This window comes from Ovis aries, chromosome 11 (assembly GCF_016772045.2).
Source record: "Ovis aries strain OAR_USU_Benz2616 breed Rambouillet chromosome 11, ARS-UI_Ramb_v3.0, whole genome shotgun sequence".
In the NCBI taxonomy this organism is placed as follows: Eukaryota; Metazoa; Chordata; class Mammalia; order Artiodactyla; family Bovidae; genus Ovis; species Ovis aries.
The window spans coordinates 13,332,097-13,349,441 of record NC_056064.1 but is presented as its reverse complement, the minus strand read 5'-3'; the positions used below and the strand labels follow the sequence as shown (position 1 = coordinate 13,349,441).

Sequence of the window (17,345 nt, the reverse complement as noted above, 5' to 3'; positions counted from 1 at the left end):
CATGCAAGTGTTCTAATTATATAGTTCCCACAAAGCTAGTTTTTAGGAGCTAGTGAATAGAATATTATATCTAATCTCTGGGCTAAAAAAAGAGGAATGAAAGTCAGTATTTAGTGGCAGGGAAAGGAGGTCAGGTCTTTATCTTTATGTAAACATTTTTTTCTTACTTAATTTTCACTTAATGTTTGGCCTGAAGGCTAATACTGGTGGATGGCATCTTCCTCCCCGAGGTCATTTGTAGATGTGTAGGGGTTGTGACTCATGGGGTTACTTGCATTTGGAAGACACAACCAAAGATTCTAAACCTTCTGCCGTGTCCTGGATAATCACACACAACACACTGAGGATGGTTCTCATAAAGTCATATTGCTCCTGTTGAGAAACACCGGGAGAAATCTAGATCTTTAAAGACCCACAGCCTCTTAAGAAATTTATCCAGTTTGAGGCCGAGTGAAGCAGACTATCCATTTATTGGGTTAGGAAATTGTGTTTGGCAATGGTGAGATAAATACCATTGTAAGATATTCAGCTGATGATATTACAAGGCAGTTTATGGTTGCCAAATCATTCCCAAAGTTGATGATTCTTACTGCAAAGACTGTGTAGTCAATGATATGAGTGCCTGATAATTTTTTGCATGCCTTGCCATTGCAAAACTCATGCCTGTAGCTCGTGGAGGAACCATGAATTGAAGTGTGATCAGCAGCCTGGGAAGGAGACAGTGCCAGTTCCTACTTGTTTCTGAGATAGCTAATGTTCCAAATAGAGCACAGGTTCTCCGTTGGTACATTTAAGTCACTTGGGGTAACTTAAGTTGATCCAGATTCACTTTATATATTAGAAAGACTCTGTTCTGCCATCTGCCACCAATTAAGTACGTGATCGCAGGTAATTTGTATTACCTCTTTGGACTCATATTCCTAAGCTGTGAAAATGATGACATTGATTCAGATACTCCTTTTCACCGTTTGAACCCAAGGTTAAATAAAGACTGGCTGAGTTTAGGATGAGCTCCCAGAATGAACAGCGTAATCTTTCACAGGTGATATAGATTGAAGAGGCAGGTACATTCTCAGAAGACACTCACTGGCAGTCATCTAAAGCCCAGTGAAATACCTGCCATAGTATAGAATGAGAGTGGGTCCCTCTTTCGATTTAGGGCTTGATTTTAGGTGCTCAGTGAGAAGGCTGGTGGGTGTGATGAATGGGTAGGCAGGAAAAGGAAGCAGACTTTCCCAGAGTTGGAGATGATTTGCATCACATATTCTCTAGTGAAAGATTGGATAAATCACTCTCTAAGCAGACATTTGAAAATAATACTCTCAGAAAGTAATTATAGCTTGGTGGGTCTATATAGACCTCATGGTAGATAACTGTGCGTTGGCTTTTTCTTTTTAGAGAAGATGTGACCTGTATATCAGCTAGGTTGCTCTATTTCTGAACCTCATTAGTAGTATTGGACATTTGAGGAGAAAGACCATTAAAGACTGAACATAGGTGTCTCAATTTTGATACCTAATGTATGGTTTGGTGGCGTTTAACAGAGGCTTCTGGTTGTATGGATATTGACATTTTCTCTGCTCCTTGTGAAATGCTACTTGAGGTTAGACTGTTCTGCCTACTTACAATGCTATGCAAATCCGGATTACTCCACCTATCACACTGTCAACCAAACAAAGATTGCAGTCAGTTTTGTCAGCTAGTATACTGGTTGAAGTCCGGTTGGAAGAAGATAAGCCCCACAGTTGCATCTTTTACCTCTTAAGGTACTTTGATTTCTTTCCTTCTTTTTTTCTAAAAAAAATTTCTTTATTTATTGTTTATTTGTGCCAGATCTTGTTTGTAGCATGCAGGATCTTTCAGTTGCAGTGTGTGGGATCTCTAGTTGTCACATGTGGAATCTAGTTCTCTGACCCGAGGATAGAACTGGGGCCCCCAGCATTGGGAGAGCAGAGTCTTAGCCACTGGGCCACCAGGGAAGTGCCGGTATTGTGATTTCTTTAAACCTTTTTTTATCCTATAATTCATGTGTTTGAAACGCCATCTTAATTGTCTCTTAAACTTCTTAAAATGTTTATTCCAAATGTCAAATGGCCAACATTTTATCTATATGAATCAAACCTAATATGTGCTCTTGCCGGAGTTTAAGACAGTAGTTGGTGCTATGGAAGAAGGGGAGAGTCATTAAATTCACTCAGGAAGGTCTCCTTGAAGGTGAGTTATATTCTTTATCACCTTTATGGTCTAGAAAGAAAAGAACTTTACCAGTATCTTAGAAAATTTAGAACTCACATGTGAGATTGCCTATAACATGTTTGACTCTTCAGAAGCATTAAACTAGAGAGTTTTGAAGATTTTTTTTTTTTTTTAACTTATTTATTTTTGGCTGCCTAGGGTCTCAGTTGTGGCACGCAGGTTTAGTTGGCCAGTGGCGTGTGGGATCTTAGTTCCCCTTCCAGGGATCGAATCCGTACCATCACGTGCTTGACTATTACATGTCGAACTCTCGGACATACTTTACGTGGGGTGTCACAGTTAATCTCCATGAGCCAAATAATGTTACTTTTATGACCCACCATTTAGGGTGGGGAATTGAGACACAGGTTAAGTAACGTGCCGGAGGTCACAGAGCACACTGTGTATGGAATTCAGTCAGAGCTCATACCGTTAGCCACTAGACCTAACTCACACCTTGGGTGTCATAGATATGTCGGTGTTCTCTGAGCAGTTTTCCTCTGATTAAATGTCAGCCTTATTTAAAAGAGACAGAAGCTGGAAATATATACACATATATTTGTATTTGATATGTATTTATTTGTGGCTCACTGGCTCTTCGTTTCTGTGCCCAGGCTTTCTCTAGTTGCAGCGAGCAGGGGCTCCTCTTTGCTGTGCTGCACCGACTTCTCATTATAGTGACTTCTGTTGCAGCGCACGTGCTCTAGAGTGCTGACTCAGTGGTTATAGCACACGGGCTTAGTTGCTCCATGACACGTGGGATCTTAGTTCCCAGACCAGGGATTGAACACCTGTCCCCTGCCCTGCAAGGCAGATTCTTAACCCCTGGACAGCCAGGGAAGTCCTAGAAAAAAAATATTTTCGAAGAATGCTTTATCAAAGAAGCAATAAGAAAAATTAAAAACAAAATACAAGAAAGCAAAAATAAATCCTTGTTTATCCATCACCCAGAGAGAACTCCTGCTCACACCCTGTTGTATAGTCTTCTGAATCCTTATCTGTACACGTGGGCATATTGCATTTCTCACTACTGAAATGAGATCATCCAGTACACACTGTTTGACAGTCTCTGTTTTTGTCAAAAGTTTCCACTTTGGTATTTCAATATATTTTCATCTCATCTCATATGTACGTCATATTAAAGTTTCTTCAGTTGACTCCAAAATCCTGGTTCATCCAAACTGGTACCCAGTCTAGGACCATGCATGTGTGTGTGCACGCACTAAGTCCCTTCAGTTGTGTCTGACTTTTTTGTGACCCTATGGATTGTAGCCCGCCAGGCTCCTCTGTCCATAGATTCTTCAGGCAAGAATATTAGAGTGGGTTGCCTGCCCTCCTCCAGGAGGGGATCTTCTTGACCCAGGGATTGAACCAGTGTCTCTACATCGATAGGCGGGTTCTTTACCACTAGCGCCCCCTGGGAAGTCCCTACGACCATACATTGTATATTGTATTCCTTAAATTTCTTAATCTATCTTGTTACCCTCCCTGCTTTTTGCAGACAGTGATTAGTGACTTGTTGAAAAAGAAGATAGCAAATTATCAGAATATATTATAACATTAGGATCTCTTAGGTGCTTCAGTAGGCTTTCTTTTCCCACATGCCCCTTAATTGGTGGTCTTCTGCAAGGCTTTCTGGCTTCAGCCCTCTTCTTCTTTTTTTTTTTTTTTTGGTAACTTTTTATTTTATATTGAAGTATAGCCATTTAACAATGTGATAGTTTCGGGTGAACAACAAAGGGACTCAGACATAAAATACATGAACCCTCCCTCCCCCAAACTCCCCTTCCTTCCAGGCTTCCACGTAACACTGAGCAGAGTCCCCTGTGCGCTACCAACAGTAGGTCCTTGTTGGTTATCCATTTTAAACATTGCAGTGTGTACATGTTTGTCCCAAACTCCCTAAATAGCCCTGTCCCCCGTTTTCCCCCCATGCCTGCTGTAAACTCTGGTTCTTCTTATACTACATCCTCTCCCTAGGTCTGTCTTAATTAATGGCATAGCCATTTCTCTGGTCTTCCAAGCTATCCCTCATTCCTAATTACATATTCTTTTTCACACTATCCGCTAATAATTTTTTAAAAATTTATTTATTGTTTAATTGGAGGATAATTGCTTTACAGAATTTTGTTGTTTTCTGTCGAACAGCCCCTAATAATTCTTGAATCCGTCCCCTTCTTTCCATTGTTACTGCCATCACTCTTGTTCTTAGTTCTTTTGACAGTAGTGTTTTAGCTTTTTCTTCGGTCTCTTTCCCCCTTCAGTGGAAGTGCCACACGGTCATTGCGATCTTTCTGATGTAAACTGATCATCTCACAGCACTATTCATTGGGTCCCTGTTACATATGACTTTCTAGCCACATATTGGGCCGGGGTCCTAATGTTATTTGTAATATGACAGCTATAATCATTATTATGGCGGGCTTAATGAGATCTGTTATGTCTCAGAGATGTTTGAACTAGGTTTTGAAGGATGAAGATAAAACAGACAAGCTAACAGGTAGGTTTGTGTGTAGGAGGAAGGGTAGAGATGGTGGGGTTGACAACGTGTGTAAAGGTACCAGATTGTGAAAACATCTAGCATGTTCAAGCAGTTATAAGACATTGAGTAGTACTGGAATATAAGGGGGACAGGGTGGTTAGTGCAATGGAAGAAGAGGTTGGTAAGACAGAGGTCAGATCAATAAGGATCGTGTATGTCACACTAAGACATGTGCAAAATGGAACACAGTATTGAGGTTTGACTGTGAAATAGAATCATCTGCAGAGCTTTAAAGAAATAGGGATTCCTGAGCCCTGTCCCAGACTAATTAAGTTACAGTCTCTGGTCTTCTGCTACTCTCCAGGTGAGTCTGATCTGACACCTGAGCTGAGAACTACTTTCTCAGAGTTTAGAGCAATGCCGGGAGTATAGTATATGCTTAATAAAGTTTGTTGCATTGAAATTAAAGTTGTGCAAGTAGATTGGATCATTATGAGGAAGAGGAGATAGGTAGAAGGGAAATGTGTCTTAAGGAACTGTCTACCTTTTGATGAGAGGAGGAGGAAAAAGGGGACAAGGAAATGATTAGTGAGGTAGAAGGAGAACCATGGGGAAGATAATTTAAAGGTAGAAGACGTAGCGTGAAGTGGTGAATGGTGATGGAAGCTGGAGAGAAAGCACCAGAGAGTGAGTTGGAGAGCTTGAGATGAACAGCTTTAGCAGATGGCAAGAGATTAAGCAGTGAACAAATGGTGAAAGAGCAGGAATTTCAACAGTTCAACTCTTACGAAGTTGATGGCAAGGAAGAGAAGACAGCAGTTACTCGAGGGCATCATCAGATCTGCTCGCTTGCCTGCCCTCCCTCTGGAGTCCTCCCACTTCCCTTCCCACTATCTCCCCTCTCCCTCTCTTTCCTTCTCCTGCCCCAACCCTCTCTCAGGTTTTCTTGTTGGAATGCTCTTCCCCTGACTGGTGAAATTCCTTTCACACTTTGGAGACTTTAAGTTTCAAGGTTCTTCTCAAGCGCTGCCTGGGCTGTGAAATTCTTCTTGTTCTTTCTCCTATTTTGATATTCTCTTCTGGTAATTTGGCCTTCCAGTTTCTATACATATCATCAGTTGAGTTTTTCGATTGCATTATTTTTCTGTATTCTTGATGATTTTTTGCCTAATTGTTCTCTGTTGCTGAAAGTAGAATATTAATTAATCTCACTGCCGGAATCCTATAAATCAGTAAGAAAAAGATGTTTCAATGTCTTTTGAAGACATTTCAATCCAATAGAAATATAGGGAAAAGACATGAACTTCAGAAAAGATACCCAGCCGGCAAATAAGCTTATGAAAAGGTGTTTAATATCATCGGTCATCTGGGATTTGCAAATTAGAAATCACAGTGAATTAATTGCCATCCCAAAAGGCCAAAATTAAAAAACTGACAATGTCAAGTGTTAGCAAGGGTGTGAGATACATGTATGTATGTGAAAGTCTCACACATAGCTGATGGAAATAAAAGTTGGCACAACCACTTTGGGGTAGTATCTTTTACAGTAAACATACATACTCTATCAATAAGCAAAGTCATTCCTGGCTGTTTGTCCAAAAGAAATGAGTGCATTTGTCCACCAGAAACCAAGTACAAGTCTAATCAAAATTTGTAAGTAACACGGGTGTCCATCAGTTGAATAAATAGATAAATCATGCAGTAGTCGCTCAGTGTCCTGTTAGACACAGTGAAACCCAAGTACTGCTATGCCACATCATGGGTGGATTTCATGAGTATAATGTTGATCAGATACATGCAGTAGGACAGCATACATATGAAGTTCAGAAGTAGGCAAAACTGATTGATGGTGATAGCATTCAGAATAGTGTTTACACTGGGGAAGATGTTGACTGGGAAGAAAGTACACTGGATCCTTCTGAGACTCTGGAAATGATCTGTACCCCAATGGAGTGGTTGGTTATGTGTGTATATGTATGTAAACTTAACTAAAGACTTTAGCACTTTATTCTGTGACGTTACATTTCAAGAGTAAATAAAACAAGCAGGACTTCCAGCTGTAACTAAGTGAGGAGATGAACAAATCCTTAACACCAAAAAGCAGCTATAAAGCTCGACAAAACCATTTCAGCCTTCAGATCAACTGTAAAGCATACAACAGTCTGAGAAAAGTTTATGTTTGAAAAGCTGCTGAAATTCCATAAGAACAGTAGGCGTCTGTGGTGTTTTTGCCAGGAGTATTCCTATTCCCTGCCCTCAGCTTGGTTGGCATGGAGGTTTTACTGCTGTGGGTGTGCCCTGAGGATGGGTGTTGGTGTTGCTGCAGTTGAAGGGAGCATATTCCTTTTGAGTAGTAGGTGGTACCCTGCTCTCAGTGACGATTCCTGCAGCGGAAGAGAGAGGGGGGCCACCGGCTCTCCTAGCTTGAGGTGTGTTTGTGGTTGGGATAAGCATATTGCTGGTTGAGGCTGCATGCCTGCACAGAGTAGGCGTGATAAGGCTCAGCAGAAAGCGGAAGCCAGGCCGTAACTTGAAAATGTCCTGAACTTTGAATGTGCTACTCTACTGCATACACAGGCACATGGACAGGATGCAAAAGCCTTACTTACTGGCTTCAGGTGTTTGCCTGTAACCACTGCCTAAACACTGACTGATTAAGTTTTACAAGTAGAGAAGTAATCCCTAGAAAGGAGGTTCAAACATAAAAACATGCACAAAATGAACTGAGACAGTAACGACTACACTTTTGAGAGAGGTAGATCTCACAGATTTAGCCCAGGCAAATTATTAAACCAAGAAAGAAAAACCAGTGAGCAAACATTAGTAACAGCAGCAGTCTTCATGGGTGAAAGAAATCAGAATCCAGACTTGCTACAATAAAGTATTTAGTATGTTAAAAGTCATAGAGACATGAAATGGGCAAGTGCAGGCCATATTTAGAAAAAAAAAAATCAACACAAACTGTCTCTGAGCATTTAGATGCTGGATTAGCAGACAAGTCTTCAAAGCAACTATCATAAATGTATTCAAAGAACGAAAGGAAAACATGTTTAAAGAATTTGTTAAAAGTATGACAACAATAAATCAATAAATGATATTTTCAATAAGGAGAGAGAAATAAGAAGCAAATGTCACCAGAGGATGTACAGATGGCAAATAAAGATGTGAAAAGATGTTTTAAATCACTAGCTGTTAGGGAAGTGCAAATTAAGACAGTAAGATACTAGTATACAACTGTCAGAGTGCCTAAAATAAAGATAAGTGACAACCCCAAATGTTTGCAAGAATATGGAATAATTGGATCTTCTGTGGGTAGTTGGTGGGAATGTAAATGAATGTAAATTGTTTTCCAGCCAGTCTGGAAAATAATTTGGAAATTTCTTCTAAAACTAAATATTTGCCATATGATCCAATAATTTCACTCCTAATTATCTATGAGAAATGAAAGCATATGTTCCCTTAAAAACTGGTATGTGAATGTTCACAGCAACATTATTCATAATAGCTACCGAGTGGAAACAACCCAATACCCATCAATTGATAAATGGATAAACAAAATGTGGTATGTCCACACAGTGGAAAGTTTTCTATAAAGCGAAATGAAGTATGGATACATGTTATAACATGAAAGCATTGTGCTAAGTGAGAGAAGCCACACATGATATCATCCCATTTATATATCTGGAATAGGCAAATCTATAAAGATGGAAAGTAGATTAGTCATTGCTTAGAACTGGGGAGGGGTTTGAGGGAAATTCAGACTGACTGCTGCTGAGTACAGGGTTTCTTTGGTGGGTGATGAAAATGTTCTAAAATGGACTGTGCTGATGGTTTGCAACTCTGTGACTATAATAAAAGCCATTGAATTACACAGCTTAAATGGCTGAAATATATGGTATGTGAATTATATCTCAATAAAGTTAAGGATTTTTAAATGGGTTTAAGATCCATATTTAAAACTTAGTTGCATATCTATGTACTAGCTAGCAATGAGCAAGCAAAAAAAAAAACTGAAATAATTTTATTCAGAATGGCATCAAAAAGAATAAAATACTTAGGAATCAAATTTAACAAAAAAGCATAAGACTTGTACATTAAAATTATGTTACATTGCTGAGAGAAATTAAAGTCTGCTGCTACTGCTGTTTAGTCACTAAATCATATCCGATTCTTTCTCAACCCCATGGATGTAGCCCACCAGGCTCCTCTGTCCATGGGATTTCCCAGGCGAGAATACTAGAGTGAGTTGCCATTTCCTTCTCTCTCCAGGGGATCTTCCCGACTCAGGGACTGAACCTATGTCTCCTGCTTGGCAGGTGAATTCTTTACCCCTGAGCCACCTGGGAAGCCCAGTTGAAGTCCGAATATACACATACCTTTTTAAGATTGTGCTCATTTTATTGTGCTACATAGATAATTGCATTTTACAATGTGAAGGTTTGTGGCAACCCTGCATTATCAGATGATGGTTAGCAATTTTTAGCAATACATTTTAAAAAAATTAAGGTATGTACATTTTTTCTGTGGACATGATACCATTATTGCACACTTAATGACTACAGTAGAGAGTAAACATAATTTTTCTATGCACCGGGAAACCAAAAAATTATTGTGACTCTCTTTATTGCAGTATTCACTTTATTGTGGTGGTCTGGAACCAAGTTCTCAGTATCTCTGAGGTCTGCCTGTAAATGAAGAGGCAGTTCATGTTTGGGGATTGGAAAACTCAGTGTTGTCAAAGTGATGATTTTCCCCTAAACTGATCTATAAACTCACAGTTCGGGCAAAATTCCAGCAGGCTCTTTTTTTCTTTTTAGGCTTTGACAAATTTGTCTTAGAATGTACATGGAAACCCAAAGGACCTGGAATAGACAAAACAGTTATAGAAAAGGAGAGCAAAAATTGGAAGACTTATAGTACCTGATTTCAAAAACCTACTGCAAAGCCGTAGTTATCAAGCCTTTGTGGCATTGCTACAGGGGGAGGCATATAGATGAGTGAAACACTTCACGTCCGCAGCTGAACCTTTTATTTTATTTATTTATTTGGCTGCATTGGGCCTTAGTTGTCACACACAGGATCTTTGTTGCATCATGCGGGATCTTTCATTATGGCTTACGGATTCTCTCGTCACAGCGTGTGGGCTCCAGAGCACATGGGTTTCAGTGGTTGTGATACTTGGACTCTCTAGTTGTGGCACAGGGGCTCTGGAGTGCGGGCTCAGTAGTGGCAGTGTGTGAGCTTAGTTGCTTTGTGGCATGTGGATCTTAGTTCCCTAACCAGGGATCAACCCTGAGTCCTCTGCCTTGCAAGGTGGATGCTTAACCACTAGAGCACCAGGGAAGTTCCACAGCTAAACCTTTTAATATATATGGCCAGTTGATCCTCTTCTTCTTTTTTTTTTTCAATATTCATTTATCTGGCTTTGCCATCTTAGTTGTGGTATGTGTGGTCTTCCATCTTCATTGCTGGGCTCTTTGGTTGCAGCATGCAAACTCTTAGCTGTGGCGTGTGAGATCTAGTACCGTGTGTGTGTGTGTGTGTGTGTGTCTGTGTGTGAGATCCAGTACCGTGTGTGTGTGTCTGTGTGTATGATCTAGTACCGTGTGTGTGTGTGTGAGACCTAGTACCATGTGTGTGTGTGTGTGTGTGATCCAGTACCGTGTGTGTGTGTGTCTGTGTGTGTGTGAGATCCAGTACCGTGTGTGTGTGTGTCTGTGTGTGTGTGTGTGTGAGATCCAGTACCGTGTGTGTGTGTGTGTGTGTGTCTGTGTGTGAGATCTAGTACCGTGTGTGTGTGTGTGTGTGTGTGCACTCAACCGTGTCAGATTCTTTGTGACCACCTGGACTGTAGCCCATCAGGCTCCTCTGTCAATGGAATTTCCCAGGCGAGAATACCGGAGTGGGTTGCCATTTCCTAGTTCCCTGACCAGGGATCAAACCCAGCTACCCCCCCACCCCCACCCCCCATCCCCCCAGCTTGGGAGCGTAGAATCTCAGCCCCTGGAACAGGAGGGAAGTCCCTAACAGCAGACTGATTTTCCAGAGAGGTACATCCCTGATCCAAGATTTCTTTGCTTGGGAAAGCCCCAGTGTAAAAACACTGTCTCCCAGCGCGTGCTGCAGTATAACTCAGACTGCCTTGCAACGGAGCCAGCTAAATGCATCACTGTCTGCCGGATAAACTGCTACGTCATCCTTGGTGCTTGGCATGTTTCAATGCTGGGGTCAGTGTGGGCTTCTAGTTGGATTTGGTGCCAGGTATGTGTCTACTTCGGACACTCTCTTTTCATGTTAGATTAAAAATGAGGGTGCCTTGAATTTGGAGGAACGAAATGTGGCCTTTTATTTCTTGTGTTCTCACATTACAGGAAGATGGTGGGCAGCATCGGTAAAAGATGAGAAACACTAGCTTTGTTTTGGAGCTGGGTGTGCCGTGTTAGCGTTTGGTTGTTTTAGAAAGATCCCTTTGGTGAAGGGAGGCACAAGCTTGATTCCCGAGAGTGCCTCTTCAGTATGGTTTTTTTATATAGTCAAGAGCAAAATAGCCTGCTTTTTTCCTATATGCCATGCTTTGCTTTTTGAATGTTGAACTTAACATAACAAAGGCAGAGAGTGATTCTCTTCTGGAAAGTGCCTGTATCTGGAGACCCTTAGATGTGTGTAAAAATTAAGCTGCTTCTATGCCTGTGGTCACTGTAATTGTTCTGAACCAAAGGCTTCAGTGCTCCGTTTTTCAAGACTTGTTATCCTGAAGAGAGATCAAGATAGGAGGATTCCTCTGCATCTGCTTCTTTAAAGGAAAAAGTAAACTTTACTGACTTTATCAGACGTTAGCACAGTGCAAAAGGAGTGATGCAGAGTCCAGAAACCAATCCAGGACTTCCTTTTTTTTTTTTGCGTAATGACTAATGGTCATATTGAGCGAGTGGCCTGATTGAGTCTTTTCACCTTGGGTCACCCGAATGTCCTAACATCAAGGTTTGTCTTAATAATTTATCTTCTATTTGATTTTTATCTGTGTTCCAGGTCATTTGTGTACTTCTGTTTTGAAGGGTTTTCGTGGAATGTTAATAGATTCTCAGCGTAGTTGCATCAGATAAGAGTTAACCATTTGTATTCAACATTTCAGTGAGAAGGAATTTTTCTGTGGTGCCTGAATCAGGTTAGATGCGACTCTGGTGAATTAATACCATTCCTGAGGACTTGGCTCAGGAAATCATGATCTTTTCTGCCGTGACAAGGGAGCAGTATTTTCAGCATCTACTTAATTAAAAGCTAAAACAGGATACCATTTCCCTTTCAGTCACCATTTATTTAAGTTGATTTGTCCTTCTGTGGCAAATGAGCATAACAATAGATGTGTCCCAGTGGCTTTTTAGGCAGGAGTTTTCTTCCCTGCTTAAACGCTGGGTTAGACTTCTGTGTCTAAAATGCTTGTCTGGGCCCCTTTACGTTTCTGTGATTTTTATCCACATCCTCTCTGTTACCCTGTTTGTGCCAGCTCCAGTCTCATTCTCAAATTTTAGTGAATAAAATCATAGATTTTTGTTGTTTTTTAAAAAGGTGTGTGTGTGTGTACACCACTACTCTGGCCTAAAAATTAGAGTTGTGACTTCCACTTTATTCCAAGTTCCTCAGTGGTGGCGTGTCTCATCCTTCCGACCGACTTGCTTTCCCTCTTGACCTGCTCTCCCCCAATCTTGGAGTCTGAAATTCAGTCTTGTTGTGATTGGGTCTCAGAAATCACCTGTTCTTTCCTCCTCCCTCTGGACTTCCTGACCCCATTATTTTCTGGGCATAGCTGTCCTCGTAAGCGTGGCCTTCTCTTTTTGCCCTGAGCCTTCCCTGTCACGTGTCCCGGGCAGCCTGGAGAGGCTGCGGAGCCTCTCTCTAGTGACCGTCAGAAGAAAGTGACCGTTGTTAAAGCACTTTTGCTGCAGCTAAGGCAGAAGCTGCTGAGATCTACTTTAGAGTTATACCCGCTTTTATATTTCTCCCCCTCTCCTCTCTGTCCCCTTGGGAAATCAGCTGATGCTGTGTGGGAGCCCATTGTAATGGGGGGGAGGTGCAAACAGGAGGGGAAGTATGGAGATTGGGGACAGAGTAGACAAAAAGCCTATGGTTTGAGGCCATGAGGAATACTCTACTCTGACTGAAGCAGGGCCAAGAAGTAGGCAGAAGGCACAGGATCTTTTGTCCTCCTGGGTTTTAAGCACCTGCAGCAGGAGGACGAACTCCAGCTTGTGTTTACAAGGCCGACAGCTGAAGAGAAAAACCTCTATTCCTTTGCCATCTTGATATGGAGGGTTCTGCGGAGGAGAGTAAGGAGATGAGATATTACATGCTTCAAAGGTAAGTGTTAGAGGGCCCTATCTAGGCAATATATGCCTTTTAAAAGCAGTAAAGGTGTTGACAGCTAAGCCCTGGAATTTATGGGCAGTCTGATTTGATGATTTTTTTTGTGAGTCTGTAGGAAACTTTTTTTTTTTTTCTTAAGGAAATGAATTAAAAATCTCATGTTTGTTTCATGTTTGCTCCTGAATTTCTGAACCTTGATTTTATACTCAGAATTTGAACCAAAGGTATCCGAGACCACGTGTGATGTTGTAGTTACACTGAAAGCAAGCACCCTTGTGTAGACCTTGCTGCGAGCTGCTCTCTGGTTAAGGGACCTCACTCAGTCTGTGCCAAGTGTGTTCACTGGGCTTGGCTGGACTTTCAAGAGTGAAGTCTTTTCATCTATATTGAAGGAAAATAGCAACTCTGGATAGTAGGTAGCATCCTGTCAAAGGTAGTTTTGCAGAAAACTTTTTTAGACTATGTCTCTAAGGCTAGGAAAGATGCCCTCTGCTGCTGTCCTGGCATCGTGTGAGAGTGGGCAGCCAGCCTGGAGTTGTTGCAGGTGCCAAGGTGTCCTGCCTTGAATCTTTCTTCTTCCTGCTCTTAGAACTCAACCTGAGGAGGAAGTGAATCAGGCCTACTTGGCCTTCTTAAGACTTCTCTCTCTCTTTTTAATCTATTTATTTGACCACGTTGGGTCTTGGGAGCAGCACGCGGGGTCTCTGTTTTGGAGCATGGACTCCAGCTGTGGCGCGCAGGTCCAGTGGTCGCAGCCACGTTAGCAGCCGCGACGTGCAGACTCTCTAGTTGTGACGCCAGGGCTCTGGAGGGCCTGGGCTCAGTAGTTGCGGTGCGCAGGTTTAGATGCTCCACAGTATGTGGTTCCTTAGTTCCTCAACCGGGGACCGGACCTGCGTCCAGGGCACTGGAAGGCGCATTCTTAACCACGGGACCACCACGGAAGTCCCTTCTTTGAGACCTCTTGCAGGTCTGTGCGTCTCCGGCAGAGGGTCGGCATGGAAGGCCTGAATGACTTGCTTGGTGGCAGTCACTAAACGTCTCTCTAGTATCTCCTGTGTGTGTTTGTGTACTTATTTCTTTTTGCATCCTGGAGTTTTTATTTTGAAAAATGAAAATTGAATAGACCCTGGCAAATATAGAAACAAATGAAAAACACCAATTTGGCAAAGGTTGTCTTTAAAATAATCATCCTTTGCTCCTTTTTACTTGGCTTCTTCCACCTGTTGCAGGATGAAGCAAGCGTATCTTCCGCTGAGAGTCAAATAAGTAAAAAGCAACTGGTATATTTTACATATACATATTATACATTGTTTTATATATATGACTTTCTATCACATTTTATATATTTTAATAAATATAAAATGACTTTTATTTGTCTAAATATAAATATATAATATTGTTATATATATAAAACAAACATATATACAAGTAATACACATATTTATTTAATATTTTATTTTATTATTAATTTACTTATTTTAATTGGAGGCTAATTACTTTACAATATTGTAGTGACTTTTGCCATACATCGACATGAATCCGCCGTGGGTGTACATGTGTTCCCCATCCTGAACCCCCCTCCCACCGCCCTCCCCATCCCATCCCTCAGGGTCGTCCCAGTGCACCAGCCCTGAGCACCCTGTCTCATGCATCAAACTTGGACTGGCGATCTGTTTCACATATGATAATATACATGTTTTAGTGCTATTCTCTCAAATCATCGTACCCTCGCCTTCTCCCACAGAGTCCAAAAGACTGTTCTTTACATCTGTGTCTCTTTTGCTGTCTCACATACAGGGTCATCGTTACACATCTTTCTAAATTACATATATATCCGTTAGTGTACTGTATTGCTGCTTTTCTTTCTGACTTATAATAGGCTGTATAATAGGCTCCAGTTTCATCCACCTCATTAGAACTGATTCAAATCCATTCTTTTTAATGGCTGAGTGATATTCCATTGTGTATATGTACCACAGCTTTCTTATCCATTTGTCTGCTGATGGACATCTAGGTTGCTTCCATGTCCTGGGTATTGTAAACAGTGCTGCGATGAACACTGGGGTACATGCATCTCTTTCAATTCTGGTTTCCTTGGTCACACATATATTCATATATATTTTTATTACACACGTCCATACACACACAGAGTTTTATTCTGTTTTTCTGTGGTTAAGTACAGTGGGCCATCTGTCCATTTTTTCAAGGGGATGTTCTTCCTAGAGCAGTCTGTCCTCCAGTTTTAACAGTCATCTGAGAGAATTCCCTTCTTTTTCTACTGTGCTATTTCTTGCATTCCTTGTCTCCCTTTTTCTCGGTTTACTTCATCTTTTTGGAAGACAACATTCTGTAAAAGCTTCCTGAGAAAAGGTAGGTGCGAAATGAAGACTCTGAGGTCTTCTGTATCTTTCCACGTTATCATCTTGTGTTTAGCATGGTGCCTAAGTTCTGATTATGGCTATATGAAGGATCCCATCATTAAAAGTAATATATATTTCTGGGTTTTTTTTCCCCTTTTTTTGATTATAAGTGACCCTCAGAACATTCCTTTGCTCTCTAAGCTATTGATTAGACAATATGATCAGTCCCTTCACCACCTTAATTTTATCGATAAACACTTTGCTTCCCTTATTGTCTTGTTCTTGGACAGTTCTTTATTTATCCTAGGTTTATACCTTCTCTGTCTCTTTCTCCCTAAGAAACTGAAAGCTAATCTCCAGGGACTGTGTGTGTGTGTCTGTGTGTACGAATGTGCAGCTCCTTTCTCCTTTTGACTGAGCTGGGGCTTTGTTGCTGCATGCAGATTTCCTCTAGTTGCGGCAAGCAGGGGCTGTTCTGGCTTCTCATTGCAGTGGCTTCTCTTGTTGCAGAGCATAGACTCTACAGTGTACGGGCTCGGTAGTTGCCACTTGTAGGCTTAGTTGCCTCGCGGCATGTGGGATCTTCGTTCCTTGACCAGGGGTCTAACCTGTATCCCCTACATTGGCAGGTGGATTCTTAACCCACTGGACCACCAGGGAAGTCCCAATACCATGCATATTTTATCAAAGAAAAAGTGAAGCTTAGCAAGGTTATTTGGTGAAGATCTGGAATTTAAACGGAGGCTTATGCTGTTTCCCTTGCTATATAATTTGTGAAAGTGAAAGTGAAGTCGCCCTGTTGTGTCTGACTCTTTGCAACCCCGGGGACTGTAGCCTACCAGGCTCCTCCGTCCATGGGATTCTCCAGGCAAGAATACTGGAGTGGGTTGCCATTTCCTTCTCCAATATAATTTAAAGCACCATTAATTGTTAGAGGCACCATTATTGTATGTACCACGAGAAAAAAGAAATTCTGCCACTTAAATAAAGCACACCGTCAGTTGTAAGATACATAGCAATTTCAGAGATTTTAAAAAGCTAAAAAAAAAAGTGTGGTATCTTAAGATCAATGAAATTTGTTTTTTAATGCTGCCTCATAAATAAATTATTTTTGGAGTTGTTGATTTTGAAACATCTATGGAATACCCAACTAAAACGTTTAGTAGGCAGTTAAAAATGTGGAGTTATAGCTAGTAAGAAAGACGGAGGCTAGAGATAACAGAGGTGAAGGTCCTCTGTGTGTCAGAATCATAGTTCAGAAGCAGGCTGATTAACTTTTTATTTTTTAGTTTTAACAGTCTCTCTGAGTCTATTAATACTATTAATCCTAGGGACAGAGGAGCCTGGTGGGCTGCCGTCTATGGGGTCGCACAGAGTCAGACACGACTGAAGCGACTTAGCAGCAGCAGCAGCATACCGTCTCATTTTAGTCTATTCTTTGCCTCTCTCTGTGATGGCGTCTGTTGGTAAACCTTAATACTGCCTTTTATTCTTCAGGAGCACTTCTTTACTCCCCCCCTGGAATTTTCGCAAGCAGCGATCATTTTCTTTTTCTCTCTTCTATTTAAAAACTGCGTGGTCTGCCAGCATGCAGTTGCAGTAGGAAGTACACTTTCAAGTCTGGGCGGTGAAAAGCAGGTCTCCAGGGGAGACAGATGATGTGAAGAAATCTCATCTCTAGACTTTGGTGATTTCTCTGTTTTTACAGATCCAGCATGTCTGGTTTGCACCTAGTCAAGCAAGGTCGAGACCGAAAGAAAATAGACTCACAGCGAGATTTCACTGTAGCCTCGCCAGCAGAATTTGTTACTCGTTTTGGTGGGAATAAAGTGATTGAGAAGGTAAGTTACAACCTGCTCAATTATTTTTTCAAAAGCCCATGAGATTTAATGCCTCGATTTGTA

General features: G+C 41.3%; 1 protein-coding gene across 6 annotated transcripts in view; it reads left to right on the top strand.

Annotated features, from left to right (window-relative positions):
• Positions 1–17,345, top strand: part of ACACA (acetyl-CoA carboxylase alpha) — a 288,377-nt gene that overhangs the window by 75,214 nt on the left and 195,818 nt on the right. For 5 of the 6 annotated variants that reach the window (NM_001009256.1, XM_042255219.2, XM_060394702.1 and 2 more), the window contains 1 exon segment: positions 17,150–17,282. In NM_001009256.1, the coding sequence (NP_001009256.1) occupies positions 17,150–17,282 (133 nt within the window). 6 annotated transcript variants of the gene reach the window in all.